Raw genomic sequence first — 18,611 nt, 5'->3', positions numbered from 1 at the left:
TGAGAGGTTTATATAGCATAAGAACTTGCTTAGCAATATTTTCTGTTTAAAATCTGGCCCTGCTGCCCTGTCCATATGATTTTTAGCGTAGCCAATGATGAGTTAAGCTTGGCTTTGATAACCATGCTTATAAAATAACCTAAACCAAAAGAACATAATCACATGATACAGACCACGAAATCCAAGTGTATGCAAAATTTAGACATTTTAATTCCAGCAAAGTTCTAATAAAACTGCACTTTGAGTCTCTGACTATAAGCCTAACTCTGCATTAAAGGAACACGTTGCCTTGGATCGGTCGAGTTGGTCTTTGAAAATCGTTCTGTAACCGTTTGTTGTAAAATGTATATGGTTAGAAAGATATTGTAAAAGTAGAATACAATGATCTACACAAATATGCCTCGAAATTGCGTGGTTTTCTCTTTACCCTGTCGACTAACACGGTCGGCCATTTATGGGAGTCAAAATTTTGACTCCCATAAATGGCCCACCGTGATAGTTCGCGACGTAAAAGGAAAACCGTGCAGTTTCAAGTGATACTTGTGTGGATCATTATATTCTACTTTTACAATATCTTTCTAACCATATGCATTTCATAACAAACGGTTTCAAACGCTTTTAATAGACCAACTCGTCCGATCCAAGACAACGTGTTCCTTTAATATGAATATTTTTGAAATACTATGTTTATGTCAAAAATCCCTTCTCACAAACTACGAGACGTTTTAAAAAGCCTTTTGTGTCCCACTATACTAAAGAAAAAGTAAACAAATTGAAGTAATTTATATGGGGGACAGTCGGAATTGAGCATTTTAATTAACGCTTCCATTATCAGTGGGTAAATAGTGAACCAAAATAACTACATGTAGATAATACAAAAGCCAATGCTGTATGGTCCTGGTCATACATTACTAGGCAATTTAAAATCCACTCAGCATTGAAGCCTGAAGTGCAGGCCTCTAAAATAATCCATCACAGAGATTGCTGCAAAACAAAATATGCATTTTTGAAATGGCTTCCGAATAGAAAATATATGATTCGGGGGGGGGGGGGGGGGAAGGTTTAGATTATGGATTATGGATTCAACTTTCATATCAAATTGAAACCAAAAGTCAGAAAATAGTTCATGCTTAGATGAGCACTGCTCACTGAAGAATAAATAGCCGACATCTTGGAGTGGATTTTGTAAGCTCCAAAGGACTTACCTCTCACAAATTGGAAGGCTAATTACTGCGCAACCTGTTTTTCATACCCTTTACAAAAGTGAACAGTGCCCACCCAATCATGAATCGTTTTTTTAAGACTTTTTTTTCTGTCATATGAAAGTTGAGCTCATGTAAGCTATCCATTCATATAAACCTATTATCCCAGAATCATATATTTTTTATTCGTTAGCCATTTCAAAAGTAAGTGGATAATTTTTTTGGAGACACCCTGTAGAAGTGCCCCCTACTAAACGAAAATTGCTGTGTCCCTTCAAGAATGAAATTCAAGGCCATGGGCCAATTTCACACAGCTGCTTAAGCAAAATATTTGCTTAAGCACGAAAAAAGCTCGCTTATTTTACACAAATTTCATGCCATATACATTGCTACTTGTGACTGGTATTTAGCTGTTGTTTACTTAGCATAACAATGAGTGGAGTCTTGGCCGGTAATCTGATTTTTTTGCTTAAGCAAAATTTGGTGCCTTAAAAGCAGCTCTATGAAATTGGGCCCTGGAAGTGTACCGGTATCATTAGGTGGGAGTGAACCATTTGACACACTGACAATATCAACGATTCTTCATAATTTTTGAGAGAAGTGGATTAAAACTCCAAACCCTGTGCACACCAAACAGCAACCATTCCCAACGAACTGTTGGTGACAATCTACTTCATATACACAACCCTTAACTGCCGAGGCCCACATTTTAGCAGTTAAATCACCACTCGCCAGCACATTAATTTTAGCTTGAGGCCCTAAAATATAAACTTAAGAAATCATTAATTAGAGTCCATGTACTCATCAGGTGGATGGATTTATACAAAGTCACACATTTTTCTTTCCTGGTACATTTTTCAAGACGTGGAAAGTTATCCCATCACAAGAGGGCAGCGTTGGGCTTGATGTGCGTCACAATGCAGAAGTTCTTAATAGTAAATCCATGGCATAAGGTCAGCAGTTGCGTTGGCATTTCGCTTTTTTCAATGATGACCCTGGACCTGGCTCGTTGTTATCTATCACAACTCTTTCGGCTTGTTGGGGTCGTCAAAGTCTTCAAGAAAAGCTTCTTGGGAGACGGCATAGATAGAGTAACCATCTGATGGTAGTTAGTTAAGGAGCTTTTGATTTTTCTGTTACTTGGGGTTCAAGAGTTGTGCTTCACTTATGCATAATGTTATTATGCTTTATTTTTCATCTGATTCATTATAATTTTTTTCAATCAGTCCTAGTTCTGCATGTTCTATTTAGTATTTGTTTTGTAACGAGGAAAATGATGCAGAATTACTATTTTTTTCAACCTCTGACCTGAGTCAGTTGTAATCTTAGTTGCAATAATGTAACCCTCCCATTTGCCGCCGGGAGGAGGGTTATGTTATCGCAACTATTGTAAACTCTGCCAATGGAGAACGATTCCAGTTTGGAATCGTTCAAGCAGCAGTCTACCCGCTAAATAAAATTTGGATATTTGTACAAAATTGAACTTTGAAGTACTTATCTGGTACGACAATAATTAAAATTTGAGTGACCCACAATAATATGACTAATATGAGACTTGACTGTACTGACAACTTAAGTGCAAAAGTTTTTAGAATGGCGACTGTTGATAATGATATTATTATTATTTTTTTATTTAAGAATGAAAGATTATTATTAGTAAATGTTTCTTGTTCAACCGCAAATTATTTCAAATTTACCCAGTCAGTTTCCCTTCTCAGTGCTGGAAGTTTCATCTTTGACTTGATTGATTATTGAGCAGGCAGGTTGAGAGGTGGGCAAGCCGGAAGGCCATTTCATTTTCCATATAAATAGGCACATCCTCGATCGACTTCCAGTGAAAAATCTGATAACTTTTTCACTTATTTTTACAAAAAGGGATATCTCATTGGGGTAAATTAGATAGAATATTTCATATCGAATGAAAAAGTGGTGGCGTCATACGGAAACTTTCCCTAGGCCGGGGAAAGGAAAAGTTTCCGTATGGCGCCACCACTTTTTCATTCGATATGAAATAATATAGTATCTTATTTACCTCAATGAGATATCCCTTTTTGTAACAATAAGTGAAAAAGTGGTGGCGCCATACGGAAAGTTATCCCGGAGAAACATGGCCTCTGTGTGGCTTCATAAAATTCCACTTCCAGGCTAGCCCAGGTGCCTTAATAATAAATTACATAACAAAAATTAACATCTCAAAAAAGGATACACACGCCGAGCGTACCAGCTCCGAGACACAGGGCAACGAATATATTCCTCCTCAGATAACTAGCCCTAGAAACCTTCTGGAAGCTTTCCATATGAGCCTTTGACATCTTCTCCATGTATGCCCGATCTTTGGCACTTAGAGTGTCTTGTTTCAGGTCAACTCGCTTCATAACTTCGGGTGGTTTTTCAGAAACCGGTCCTCCACTGTTGGTCGCCATTTTGATGAGTTATGAAAGTGTGTAAAGTGCGCCACCTATTGGTGAGAAAAGCTAAATAAGTCCCTTGATGTCTTATACACGTCACTTCGGAAAATCAAAAGTTCTCTCCCCAGAGTTTGTTTCTGTCCCCAGCGAAGAACTGTGTGCAAACTTCTTTTGACAGCGCCCTCTTTTGAATCATCGTCCTTCAGCCCATGTTATTCCCATGGGGACAGATTTCCTTATGACACCGGCTGTCAAAAGTGTCATCAAAGTGTCTCAAATATTGTGAGGTGTGGGAAAAATAGTGGCGTATTCGTAAAAGTTGTACTTTTTGGGGATCATCATCATTTTGGCGACCCTGCACTACTGGTTTCAATTTTGTTTAGCTCGATCGTTATTATAAAAATGTAGCCTAACATTTGTAATGTGTTCCTACCGTAGGCCGGCATAAAGAGAATGGAAGTTGATCTTTTATAATAGTGGACGGTTAAGAAAATGAGAGAAAGTGGTCGAGAGTAGAAATCGTAGTGAACGACGAAACCGCAGCAGTTGGTACTACTAGAGCCTAGCCTGTTTTATACGCGGAGGTGAGAGGATTTCCTGTACATGTGCGGTAGAAAAAAAAGTACATTAGGCCTAACCGCCGTGAGTGCAGACTTCTCAACGGGAACTTGGATCAACTTTCATTCTAACTTTTGAGGTTACGGTAGGAGTTGGTTCATCATCTACTGATATTGTAACTTGATGAACCAACAGTTAATATTGCTCATACCGATTATTGCTATGTCAAGTCTGCTTGTATCTGAGTTAGCGTGCTCCCCCCCCCCCCTCCGTTTATGAGATCGAGAAGAAAAAAAAATCAGATGGTTCTATTTAATTGGACACTGGGCCCATTTTTATAAAGCCTAATAGCATAAAACTTGCTTAGCACAGAAAAATCTTGCTAAACAGAAACTGGTTGCCATGCTTAGAAGAGAAATTTGCTGAGCAGTATTTTCTGTTTAACAGCTTTATGAAATTGGACCATTATCGTAAGCTTTAAGAAATGAACACGATTTTGTTGTTTTATTGTATACACAAACAAAATAATAAGAAACAAATAAACAAAAACCACAGTCAGATATATTAGATTAGTGATTTACACATTTTATCATTTATATCAATTTAAAAATACATTTATTTCGTCAAGCCAGTTATGTCACCAAATTAATGATTGGCAGTCACACGTCTCTCTAAAGCAGAAGTATTGTAAGCTAATACATCCGATTTTTAGTTGTTGCTCTCAAAAAGCCCACGTTTCTTTTTGATTAATAATTAATTAGTTTTAAAAGCTACCATTGTTTTATCTTCCAGACTAAACCAATCACAGTGACATTTTTACACCATTTTAAAGACAGTGGACACTATTGGTAATTGTCAAAGACTAGCCTTCACAGTTGGTGTATCTCAACATAAGCATACAATAACAAACCTGTGAAAATTTGAGCTCAATCGGTCATCGAACTTGCGAGATATTAATGAAAGAAAAAACACCCTTGTCAAACGAAGTTGTGTGCGTTTAGATGGTTGATTTCGAGACCTCAAGTTCTAAATTAGAGGTCTCGAAATCAAATTAGTGGAAAATTACTTCTTTGTCGAAAACTATGGCACTTCAGAGGAAGCCGTTTCTCACGATGTTTTATACCATCAACCTCTCCCCATTACAGGTCACCAAGAAAGGTTTTATGCTAATAATTATTTTGAGTTATTACCAATAGTGTACACTGCCTTTAACGAGAGGAAAAAATAAAAAGTCACTATAGTTTTCATCCATTATCATAAATTTGGACAATGAGTGGATCCCAAAAATAAATTTGATGTTAGAGCCCTTCTTTAAAGTTGCATGGCTAGAATTTCGCCGATTTAACAAAAACAAGTGTATTAATTTTATATTATGCAACAACAGTTAGTGCCCTGGGCCCAATTTCATGGCTCTGCTTACCGTAAGCACAGAATCGGCACTTACGGAAGCAGGGAATTCGGTGCTTACGGCAAGCGTATTTCATGGGTTAGCGGCGAATTTTGGCTTCTGCGCGTGCGTACTCCCCGTTACTAGGCATTCTAGGCTTACAATACAAGGCTAGCGCAGAAATTCGGCGCTTTCACATAAGCGGGGAATCGTGATCGCAAGCGCAGAATTTGGCGGTAAGCAGAGCCATGAAATTGGGCCCAGATGTTTCGACCCTATAGCGGAGTCTTTCTGGAAGGCTCCTTTAAACCTTCAGGAAACACTCTGTCAAGGTTGAAGCATCATGCCACCAATTATTTTTGGAAGTTATACCATTGTTCATCTTAGTTGGTAAGCAGTTTGCATACTAGTTCTAACTCATTCATTTTTCACATACAACTTTTTTTTTCTTGACAAATTCTGAGACGTGCAGCTGTTTCAACGAAATAAAAAATCATTTAAAACACTTTCTCTTTTGCCACGCACGGTAATATCCCCAACTTGACGGGTCCAATTACAGTGATTGATTTTACCAGGAACACTTATTGTTTCATTTTAACAAAAACGAGCGTCCCTCCTTTTCCTTCCTTCCTGGAGTCATGACTGACGTGACGCAATTACATTTTTTGGGGGAAACCAAACATTCTTGAAATTGTTTCCGTTCTGAAAATGCTATTTGAAACCAAGCGTCCTTCATTGGGGTTTTCCACACAACATGGGTCAAATTTCATGGCTCTGCTTAACGTGGAGTTGTGCGCTTACGTCACATCCAGTTATGAGCTTTGCATGTTGAGCTCGGTGAACTCAAAATTTCGCAGTTAGCAGGGCCAATAGAACTTTATCATGCTGCCTCCATCTTGGTCATGTGCCTTGTATCAGATAACAATCATCATTGCTAGTAATCGCTTTGCAAAAAGGAACCAGACTATTTTTGGTTACATTGATATCATTGGGGAAAATTCAAGATGGCTGCACCATGATAAAGGTCTATAGTAAAATTGGATCAAGAAGGCTTGTAGACATTTCAATTCTATTTTTACAACTATTTCCTATAATCAGTGGATTTTATCCACTCAAAGAACAATTCAATCTGACTAGAAAAGGAAAACAAGTTTCCATGCGTGAAACGTATGTCAGATTGTATTATTGCAATAACGGATTCTAGTCTTCTTGCGTGGACATCCACTCCAGAATATTTCAAAAACACTAGGACCTGCCACCTTTTGACTTGAGATTTTCACAGATTAGTTTTATTGATATCAATAATTATCTACATTTATATAGGATTAAAATAACAGCCGAACGGCTCGAAACACCAAATACTATATACTTTGCCTTACGGATCAGTTTGCCGTGCCCGTATAAACCAGTCTTAAAGTCAGTGGACACTATTTGTAATTACTCAAAATAATTATTAGCATAACACCTCATTTGGTAACGAGTAATGCGGAGAGGTTGGTAGTATAAAACATTGTGAGAAACGGCTCCCTCTGAAGTGCCATAGTTTTCGAGAAAGAAGTAATTTTCCACGAATATGATTTCGAGACCTCAAGTTTAGAACTTGAGGTCTCGAAATCAACTATCTAAACGCACACAACTTCGCGTGACAAGGGTATTTTTTCTTTCATTATTATCTCGCAAGTTTGATGACCTATCGAGCTCAAATTTTCACAGTTTTTTTGTTTTATGCATATGTTGAGATACACCAACTGTGAAGGCTAGTCTTTGACAATTACGAATAGTGTCCACTGTCTTTAAAATGTGATTTCACGACAATACAAAAAAACATCTATTTGGTTATAAAATTAACAACGTATCTTAAGATGAATCTGAAGGTTTAACAATTTCAAGTGTTGGACTTAAAATGAAAATTAAAGCAACTATTGGTCAATGCGTTCTTAAATTGATGCGAATCATTATGTTTATAACTAAAACTGTTTGGTAAAGCCATGCCGCGGTTGCTCTATGCTGAATTGTCCACCCTTTTCTTTTCACACATAAAAAAATAACAACATTGTAATGTACACTAAGAAGTTTATTTAGTAATTAAATGGACACTCGAACATCGATAAGATTATTACAGTAATATACACAACCATTATTTGATTGGATAAATTATACTACGATCTCGTCAGATGATCATCAAATTAATTTTCCTGAACCGACAAAGAATCTTTTTTCCCATATGAAATGTTTAGAATTCTAATATATACGTATACGACTTTCTTACAAAAAGTTACATTATTTACAAATCATTTTTCCCCAATGTTGCTGATCGTCTCGATGTAGACCGATGGTGTCGCATAATGTGTACAATGGGCAAGTGTGCAAACTCATTTGCTTACTACTTTACTCGTCATCAAGGTTTTGTCTTTCTTTTCTGATTGAATGACGATCATCGTTTTGTAACTATTTTCTGTGTCAAGGACCAAACATTTTAGTAATTTCATTGAGAATCAAATAATCGTTTGTATAATCCCTGGTAACGTGTGTCCTTGAATAAAAAGTTCCAATAACACACGTTCTTCCGCAGGCAGTCGAGCCCACTCTATGATGACCCGTCCGCCAGAGTTTGAGTCCGGTGCACTTTAGACCACTAGGTTGCGGCACTCTCGAGCCTCAAATGTTTCACAGACAACAACTTTGAATCAACGATTATATCTTTGCAATTTAGTTACCTGTGGTAGGGTATTTTACGAGTTGACTGACCACGAAAATATTCGAAAAGTTGTTTCTCCACAGAATTGAAAATGGAAAAAATAATATTCCAGTTTTTTTTTTCAAGGTTTCAGTCTGAGTTCGTACAAGCTCTGGTAGTAAGGTTCACTGTGTTCACAGCACTCAATCACATCATTGGGCAGTTCGGTATTTGAGACAGTTTCACAGTTGGTCTCGCACTTGGGGATGAAGTGGGTGCTCCTCAGGGCACGGTCATAGGTCCCCATGTACGAGTTGAGCATGCTCAGCGACGGTGCGCAGTGCCACCTGGAACTGATGCTGTCATTCGATTTCCATGACAGCATGGCCTCGGAGAACGGTAATCCCAAAGTCTCGCAGTACTTCTTCAGGATGGCCTCGGGTGATCGGCACAGATCATCGGCATCAATAATGATCGGTTTCTCTCTGTAAGTCCGGCAGATGTGGTTGTACAGATCGTACGATTCCTTGAAGGCATACCCTTTCGGAAGGCCGTTTTTGACTGAGACTTCATCGGTGTATCCCGGGTAGCCGTTGACCACTTTATGGAAGGACATGATGGCTTTGGTAGGCTTGCGGATGATGAAGGTGTGCCTGAACCCGTCTGGAATGGCATCGTAGCGGCCGTCCACTGCGAACGCCATGTCCTTGCAGAAGATCGTCTCGCACCCGCTGTAGTCCGCCTCCAGCTGTTTCCGAACCCAGTCGTACGTGTACTGGTTTTCCTGTGGGATGGCCGGTCCGGACGGGGCACGCCTCTCCGGGCCGAAGTAATACGCCGCGGAGTACGGCTCGTGGAAGATCTCCACCGGACATGACATGTTATCAATGCTTCTCAGGAATGCCGTTGATAGTGAGCGAGGGACGGCCCACAATATCACGCGGACGGGCTGTCGCGAAGACGGCACCGGGCTGCGTTGGGTCGAGATATGGTTGGTGTCCATCTTGAGTTCTTCAGGCAAATCTGCAAGGAAAAATTGTAAATAATAAAAAATGTAGTTACCATCAACACTTTTGAAGGAAGATCTTTATAAAAAAAGAGTCTCAGGTAACTGCTGCAACAGGTCCTATTAGCTGGCCGTTAAAATCTCAACATGTAGACGGGAAGCAATTTTATTTTTTGTACACCAAAATTGCCACTGTCGTCTTTGTGCTTACCAATGTGGATTTTTGTTTTTCTGAATCCCTTCAAAAAAGGGAACCCTTAAAAACAAAATCTGGATTTTTTTTTTAGGAAGGCATTTCTAATGACAGAAGAAGAAACAAAATTTGCGCAGGGGAAAAGTAAATAGGGACTCACCAAAACAAAATTGTAATATATCTGCCCACCTTATTCGTGTGGATGCTGAGTTACTCTCGGTCTGGCTGCGAGGAAATGATTTCTACCGTAGTCCCACAAATTTGCACCTGAGGAAAATGATCAGTCCCTGTTCCCAGCCAGCTAATTTATACACCGCTGGCTCGCAAATCCGGGCAGGTTTTTTTATTCGTTGGTGGTGCTGGAGTTCGTTGGCCTTGCTTGATGTTCAAGAAAAACATAGAAACTCATACAAAACCAACCTACTTTGTGCTTTGTGCAAAAACCATTGCCCGGGGTGAAGTTTTTTTCTTTCTTTTTCTTCATGTGATTTGTTCCCTTCGTTCTTCAGACTGTTGGTTTGATTCACGGCTGGTTATACTGTTTTATATATATGTATAATGTAGTATAATACAGTATGCACGTCCGTGAAGTGTTAATTCTGCTCATCAATTACTTGACTTGAGTCATGTCAGAATTCGCGTCTGTGGCTACGGCTGTTGCTAAGGGTGTTGCGGGACGTCCTATTACCTCAACGCATGATGACGCGGAACCCTAGCTGAAGCCCAAGCCGTAGTCGTCAATTACGGACAACGCCTTGTCTTTTTTGTGTCTGTTCTGTCCAAAGACATTCTTGACATTTTGAATCGATAAAAGGGCAAGTGACCTGAACCCCACGCATTATTGTACCAAAGACGTCACCTCTTTGGGGTTTGAACTTTGTGCCTGTATTGCCTTTTATCCGGATATTCTTGAGATTTTTGCTCTTCCTTTTCTCTGACATTAATGATCAATTTCCCCGGTGGTCGGGGTTCTGGGCCATGGGCTGGTTGTAGCAGCATTCGTGTGGGTTACTGTCTGCGTTCGGTCGGCTGTTTGCCGTCAGAGAACCGCCAGAAGAAAAAGAGGAAAATGTATCTTATTGACGCGTAGTATAATAATAGGGAGCTTTCAAAAGGACAACCACTGTACAAATTATTATTATAAAGAAACTGCGAAAATAAATAACTGCAACAAAGGAAGATATAACTAAATACAAACCATGAGGCACAGAAGAATCTGTAGCATTTATTCATTTGTTTATTTGTTTATTTGTTTATTTGTTTATTTGTTTATTTGTGTATTTGTGTATTTGTGTATTTGTGTATTTGTGTATTTGTGTATTTGTGTATTTGTGTATTTGTGTATTTGTGTATTTGTTTATTTGTGTATTTGTTTATTTGTTTATTTGTTTATTTGTTTATTTGTTTATTTGTTTATTTGTTTATTTGTTTATTTGTTTATTTGTTTATTTGTTTATTTGTTTATTTGTTTATTTGTTTATTTGTTTATTTGTTTATTTGTTTATTTGTTTATTTGTTTATTTGTTTATTTGTTTATTTGTTTATTTGTTTATTTGTTTATTTATTTATTTATTTGTTTATATATTTATTTGTTTATTTATCTAAATAAGTGCGAACAAAAGGGTCGTAACACAATTTTTTGATATGGCACTAATGACGTCATGCGGATAGAGGATAGAAAATGGTGGGAAAACAAGAAAAAAACCACAAATCGGTTAGGAATTTTTTCTTTCTTTTTTAAGTTAACAGTTCGTCTTTGCTACAAAAACATTAATACAATAAATAAACAATTAATATGGATTTTAGAGTAACAATTTATAGCTCCTGTTTCCTTTCGGCTCTTGATACGTAGCAATGAATGTGAAGCCGTCTATAGGAAGAGTGATGAAGAAAACAAATTTGTCCAGTGGGATTTCCTGAGTCTGGTGTGGGGGGGGGGGGGGGCAGTTTGCTGTCTTGCCGACATCGGGTCTTGAAATACACCAGCCATGGCCTTGTTTGCCCCGGTCTTGTCTTGGTGTTCCATCAAGGGTTCCCATGGGACTTAACGGTTTTCCAATGGAAGCACAAGTTGCAAAGATTTACCGATTTTTTTTATACTAGCCCGGATGCCCTTGACGGCGGGCATGCATGCTTGATTAGTGTTGCTAGCCTACTGACCGAGAAATGAGAAACTGAGAAATACATGTCAGTTTACAAAATCTAGAAATCTAGGAATTAGGCAAGCTAGTGTAGACTGCTGACGCAACGGATGTAAACAAACATGTTGAATAAAGTTTACCTGCCCTGACAACTAAAATTTGTCCTGCGTTATTACACGTTACGCGGCGTGTAAGAAACTCAAAAGTCATTATCACCAAGCCTATATTTTCACGAACACTGTCAGACTTGGTGGTGGAATTTAATGGAATGCAGTGCCAATGCTACATGTAAAAATTAATACGATGGCCCCCTGGGTACACAAAACCACACATTGTGAGCCAAATCAACAGACCGAACGAAAACAACAATACAATAATAGTTTCTACGTACGGGAAGTCCATGCACGTAATTTGCATGAGTCGTCGGAGCTGTCAAAAACTTTCGAACATCTTTCCTGAACCAATAATTGTTAATGATAACTCTTAATTGCTACTTACGATTGAGCTTAATTTGTTTCATTGGAGGCAAATGAACATCATCATCTTCACAATTAAAGAAGGACAATTTTATTCCGACACGAGAAAGACTCACTCTCGGTTTTGAGACACTTCAGTCAGTGTACTGTGTGTGTGTCGGTCCGCAGGGCTAGGGCATGCAAGCCACTGCATGACGACATGCGCGTATGTGTTTTGATGGGCAGCAGGCGCGTGAGCCCCCCACGTGCTTTACACATGTACTAGTGTGGAAACATAACAACTTAATTAAATATCTGAACTAAAAGAACGTTGTGAAACATTTGGGAACAGTCTGGGTACCAGGTCACATGCGTTTTGAGTGTTTTGAGTGACGGGATTTAGTATTACACGGCTATATCATCATTATCATGTCATTCATGGAAAGTCCGTGGGAGAGTATTATGAAGATCGATTAAGAGTTTTCAAAATGATAAGGACACTGCGCATGCGAAGGACGTCTTTAGAGATGGGCTTTTCATCATGGTCATGAGAGCTTATAATGGATAACCACAGACAAAAATTGTCCCATTGTATACAACACTTCTCTGGCGCCGTTTGGTCGCTAGTTTACATGGGTGCATTTTCGCAAGTTGAACTTGCCATTGGTTGACCATTTACCGAAACAGTTATTGGTTACAGACGCAAAAACGTATACACCCATCAGCTGATTTCTCGAATGCCAGGATCATGATCTCGAGTTAGGGATGGGTCCATTCAATGCGTCCCGCACGTCTATGATTTATAAAGGAACTCAATTTGTTCTAAGTCATATTATATAATATGATTAATCCTAAGTTAGAGTTTGGTTAAACCGACGGCACATACGCATTTTTTCCCTCTGTTATCATGTACGTACACGATAACTGATTGTGTACATACATGGTAAAACCAACTTATGGTATACCTACATGATAATTTATAGTGTACGTACACAATAAATCCAAATGTATCGTGTATGTTCATGATAAGAAAAAACTTATCGTGTACGTACATGATAGATCCAAATTTCGTACACGATAAGTTGTCTTGGAGACACATGATAAGTTTGTATGTATTATGTACGTACATAATAAATTATCGTTAACGTACACTTTGTTTTTTTTGTGTATGTACACGATAAGTTTTTAGACTTATTCGTGTACGTACATGATAAGTTTGGATTTATCGTGTACGTACATAATAAGTTATCGGGTACGTACACAACAAGGGAGAAGAAAACAATTATTCATGTGGCGGCAATACGCTTCCGTATGGCCTAATGATGAATAAACATTCAGTTGATTGAAACCGATAAAAGTGCCCGAGTAAAATGTTTGAATCCAGAGATCACCCAAACCAAACGATGAGCGATGTTGTATAAATTCCAATACAAGACAGTGCTGTTTACTTCGATGATTGTTGAACCCGCAGTTTCAATCTTACAGGTGGAACCAATCATAACATCATCTTCATAATATATTTTGATGTGTTTTGGCTGATTAAAAGTTTCCAACGGCACATGAAATTAAAATGTCTCGAGCTAATGCATATCACAGCGAGCTGCAGGCCGGCAAGCAGACAGGGCCTCGGTCTTCGTCTCGTGGCCGGGCCGGGAGCTGGATTTTCAGGGAAGTTCGGCGACCGGCCGTTCATTCACCAGAAACTCTTCTCGTACTTCTCGTAAGGAACAATACTGAATTTGCAAGAAAAAAACTCGTCTGAGATCACAGATTTGCATAAAACTTAAACGGTCTTACGATAATGATAGGAAAACATCCCCTGACATAATGTCTGAAATGTCATTTGACGAGAAAGAAAAGAAAAACAAAGTTATTTTCCGTTTGGAAAAAATCGATGTCACGCAAAATGTGTGATCGTTTTTTAAAAAGTATTTTCTCGTAACCTTAAAAATAATGTGTAATCGATCTTAAACGTTTACAGGTTTGTCAGTTTATGTGTATGGTGGATTACATAAAGTGCTGACACTGCCAGCAACTGTTCGGTGAGCAAATACCAATTCAGCTGTGGTGTTCTTAAGCACAGTTAGTTTTCGTAGTATTATGAACGATTCAAACTTTATTGAGTGAGGGCCGCAGTGTGGTTAAAAGATAAAAATATTTGTTTTGAAGACCCGTTCCAGCGTTACAACAACTTTCGATAAGTTGCAATGCAAGATGGTTATATAGCAGTTTCCTCCATGGTTATGTTGGAGGATCATGTGTGATTAGTGTGGTAATACCATGTGGGGGTGCAAGCGGGGGCAAAGGCTTAATAGGGGCAATCCACTCGAATTGAAGAGATTTGGGAAGAGTACCGTTATGACTAAAATGTGTAGGCGTTTTCGTAAGTCAACTTTTGTTGGTCTCACAAATCTATATCCCTCAATCCCTCTGCGCGGCAAAGCTTCTTACATTCCTCTTGCGTAAAGCTTGTTTGTTTGTTAAACCTCTTCGATTGCAGGAAGTTGGTATAATTGAAGGGATCGAACTGGAATGCGATAATCAATACTGCACCAAGTGGCGACAGTGTTTGAGTGACCCAAAATCCTTAAAGAGTTATTGTTCGTTCTGAAAGGGCATGGTACAGCATTGATAATGGTATTTATTCACTGAAGAATGGTGAAAACATCATAAGTTGTGTATGTCTAAGTTGTTATTTGTGTACGCTTATCTGGCACTGTAAAAACTCAAGGAGCAGAAGTAAACCCGGAAGCAATTTGTATTCTGTATCCATCCTCAAGAAACTTTCCTGATTTTTAAAAAAAAATTCCTTTTTTTTTTTTTTTTTTTTAATGGCCTGACGTTTCAACCCTTTAGCAGAGTCTTTTTCGAAGGCTAAACATATGTAAATATCTACATTTATTAGGATTTGAAAAAAAGGGAAACTCACAATCCTATAATTTTAACCAGTTTGATCATATCAGGGTCAGCTTGACCCAGATCCGGGGGTCTGGGGCCGGGGGTCTGGGCCCTCCGTGTGACGTACCCTGAATCGGCTCAATAAGTACAGCCAGATTGGCTCGGTGGTTTCTGCCACTGCCTTTCACCTCTATATGGACCCCGGTTCGAGCCTGGTCCGGAGCCTTGCATGTGGATTGGGGTTTTCAGTCCCTATACCTAGCTGTGACCGTAAGTGCAAGGTCTTTGCTCTATGCTGGACTGTTTTCCCCGGGGTTTTCCTCCCACGTCTAAAACTAAAATGTCTTCTTTCTCCAAAAAAAGTTGGTGTGATGGTTCTTTTAGGAGGCTGTGTGCCGACTATAATTTAGATTCAGATTCAGATTCAGTACAATAAATGAAAAGACAAATTTATGTGTTTCGTATCTTCAGAATTTCTTGACCCGGACGGACGGCAAGGAAACGAACTAGAGGACAGCGAACCTTATCTCTTGTACTCAGGCCAAAAAAGGGAGTTACTTTTTGTTTGACCAACACAAACACCGGGTCAACTTTTTGGGCGATTTTGTTCTCTCTCTCTCTCCCTCTCTCTCTCTCTTCAAAGCTGGGGGTGTTTTCGTAATATTGTATTTTGTTCGACAGCCTCGATTGTCCAGGCCCTAACAATTCATAATGGCCGCCTCAGGATGTCGCCACTCAGTTTGTGTGGAGAACAAACTCTAACGAGGCCTGAGATTTGTTCAATATTATCATTGGCAAGTGAAGGGGTAATTTTTTTGTGCATTGATTCTATACAGACGACAAACAGTGGTCCTTTCAGGTTGTGGTTTTTATTATAGGCTCTACTTTGTTTGATTTTTTTTTCTTTGAGAGTTTAATTGCAATTAAAGCAGTATATAATAACACGGTATTCAGGATTGAGGGGGTTGGAGGCAAGTGACATTCCTTTGGGAGATTTTAAAGCTATTTTCAAGTCCCGTTTGGGGATTCAGGGTGCTTGTGTCATTAGGTCTCCTTCATGGTCAAACTTTTTCAGTTTTCATGACTATGTATAGTGTTTCCTCCATTTTGTTTTTTTCCTAGGGCAGGATGAGGGCGTGGTTCTCATGGATGATGTCGAGGTCACTAACCCCTAAACTTGTATCGAGAAACATCAACCCGCACTTTGACAAATATTGTACACAACATAACATCGTTGAGTGCGGGGAGGGTGGGGGGGGGGGGGGTCCGGGCTACTTGGACGGCACCTTTAATTCTTAGACCCAGACACGATCATAAATTGTCAAGAGGGGAGGGGTAACATAGTTTGCAATAATGTGAAGACTTGGTCAGAAAATAACGAGGCGACTTATTTATAATCATGAATAAGCATAGGCCCTACATCATTGTTTTTTGAAATACATGTTTTGTAATTTCTGTCTATAAACACAATCCCAACCCCATAAAACCAATCTGTGAGTATATATCACCTATGATTTAACCTTTATTGGTCAAGGGTTCATGCATGCACGTTTCGGTCTTATTTTAATTGCGGCAATCGAAATAAGAAATCTGTGATATTTGGGGAGACTTCGTATTACATGCTATTTTCTAAACTTGGAAAGTGTTCAGACGGAACTATCTAAAAGGAGGGCGTGGTTGCCCCTTTGTTCAGTTTGTATATTTTGACAGAATTGCAACATTGGTGGGATAAGTTTCCTTTGGTCACGTGGTTGATGGACGACATTCGGTCCCAAACTGATGTACAAGTGACCCAATGTGCTGTAGTCTGGCACCCTAAAATGCGCAAACGTTTTTTTTCTTTTTCTTTTTTTTCTTTTTACCGAAAATGACTTCTAATCACAGGTTGTTTCAACTCTCTCAATACACAGCTCTGATTAAGTTCACTTATGGGCGCTCGCGCTTGATTTTGGTGTACAAAATAGAACGGGGACCCGGATAAAAGGTTGAGCGATAAGGCTCACAGTGCGTGTTCAATAACTCACAAAATTGACAAATAATGTACACGACCGCAAGACCAACTTCAGTCAGACACAAGTCCCTATTGGCAATTACTGTTAATTGTAGCTTTGGTTTACGCGGTTAGAAAAAAAACACATCTGCTATGGTTGAACTAATGCCCTGATGGGATATCGTACGATAGAAGTCATGCACATAAATTTTGAAAATCAAACATTATCGGGGACATCAGGCCACCGGTTGCCCGGGTTCAGGGGGGTAAAAGCAGGCGGGTCGTTGGCCCCGTCTAGCCCCGGTTGACTTTTCCCCTGGTCTTGCCATCAGCCGAGTTCCATATCGACATAACATACCCCATAACAGCTCTATTCACAGAGGATAAAAACGAAAATTAGTCAATCCGATTTGATTAATGCGATCGATCCTAATCTTTTCTGAAAGCCGATCTGTCGCACGTGGTGCACTATGCGTCATAATCAGTTATCAAATCTTACCAGGATCAAAAGAAGAAAAGTGCAGTTGCATTACCCTTTTCCATTGTTACTGTAATCCAATGGGGAGAGTTCAGGAGATCTCTTCAAATGTCACAAACAAAAAGAGTACCACTTTAACAATCCAAACCGGAAGGACACGATTCATTACTTACGTTTCATTAGCAAACTGTAAAACTATCTTCTCCCTCTTTTGTTTAACAGAAAATCTATGAATTACACCACTTCAGTTAACAGCTTCATACAATTAATAATTTGCTCCCCGAAATAACTTTTTACAATCACTATTGTTGTGATTGTTTTCCCGTTTAAGTTCATGTAAACCGAGGTGGAAAAAAAAATTGTCAGACCTCCTCTCTGCCATTATGCAAATCAATTACGCCTTATCGTCAGAGAATGAGACTGACCTGCATGTGTTATATAAATTTTGTGTTTGATAAATTAAAAAGGTATAGGCCTGAATGCAATGTTCTTCGAGATAGAGGTCCAACACTTTTTTTCCTCGTCCTGGCCGAGGTCAGTTACCCCCACATTATCAGGGGCTTACCTCTGGAATGTACTTTCTAATTCACAAAAAAAGTCTCTTAATACTTCCTGATCACAAAAAATGTTATCCCCGTCTCGCATTCAGCTAAAGATTTAGGGAAAGCGGTCGACCCTTGCTTGTGGCGTGTTTGTCTCAATCAGTCTTTCGGTCTCTTGTCACTGAGAGTGTTCGACAAAACATGAAACTATAGGAAACAGTTTCTGTTTGACGAATCTAGAATGTGACATTTCTTAGTCAACAAAGGACTGTGCTAGTTTTGGGTTTCATGCCCTGCGGCTGCTGTAACGGGTTCGCTGGTCCCGTAGTTTCCAGCAACATGTCATCTTGCTCGTAAGACTGTTTGATGTTCTGTGATACCTATAGAGAACGGGTTATGTACATAGTAATAAGTGATGTCTTGACGATAAAGAGAAAAAGAGGCAACATTCGAGAAAGAATGGGCAAATAGGGCAAGGAAAATATAACGGTACCACACAAGTGCAGATAATCAATTACTGTATTCCAGTGTATTATTATATAGGCATAAGCCTACATTTTTGTATTTTGTCACATTTCGTGTCTATTCATTTTCTCATATAGGCCTATGTTTCATATTGCCGTTATTCGTCAGAAATTGCAAAGAGTTTGAAATGAGGCATATTAATTTTGTTGTT

General features: G+C 39.1%; 2 protein-coding genes across 4 annotated transcripts; both read right to left on the bottom strand.

Moving 5' to 3' along the window:
* Positions 1-1,647: 1,647 nt before the first annotated feature.
* On the bottom strand, positions 1,648-3,658 carry LOC117288382 (cytochrome c oxidase assembly factor 3, mitochondrial-like). Its single transcript, XM_033769225.1, has 2 exons — positions 3,409-3,658; positions 1,648-2,301 (listed from the first exon to the last, which is right to left on the bottom strand). Exons 1-2 carry the CDS (start codon positions 3,623-3,625, stop codon positions 2,222-2,224), a joined length of 297 nt encoding a protein of 98 aa, XP_033625116.1. The 5' UTR covers positions 3,626-3,658; the 3' UTR covers positions 1,648-2,221.
* Positions 3,659-7,309: 3,651 nt separating this feature from the next.
* On the bottom strand, positions 7,310-12,171 carry LOC117288361 (branched-chain-amino-acid aminotransferase-like protein 2). Of its 3 annotated transcripts, none has more exons than XM_033769192.1 (2): positions 12,071-12,171; positions 7,310-9,255 (listed from the first exon to the last, which is right to left on the bottom strand). In XM_033769192.1, the coding sequence occupies exons 1-2, from the start codon at positions 12,090-12,092 to the stop codon at positions 8,375-8,377; spliced, it is 903 nt and encodes a 300-aa protein (XP_033625083.1). In that variant the 5' UTR covers positions 12,093-12,171; the 3' UTR covers positions 7,310-8,374. The 3 variants fall into 3 exon arrangements, with proteins under 3 accessions (XP_033625083.1, XP_033625084.1, XP_033625086.1); XM_033769193.1 differs by lacking the exon at positions 12,071-12,171 and adding an exon at positions 9,592-9,692; XM_033769195.1 differs by lacking the exon at positions 12,071-12,171 and adding an exon at positions 9,621-9,688.
* Between the last annotated feature and the right edge of the window lie 6,440 nt (positions 12,172-18,611).

This window comes from Asterias rubens, chromosome 3, assembly GCF_902459465.1.
Source record: "Asterias rubens chromosome 3, eAstRub1.3, whole genome shotgun sequence".
In the NCBI taxonomy this organism is placed as follows: Eukaryota; Metazoa; Echinodermata; class Asteroidea; order Forcipulatida; family Asteriidae; genus Asterias; species Asterias rubens.
This window is presented reverse-complemented; position numbering and strand designations above follow the sequence as displayed.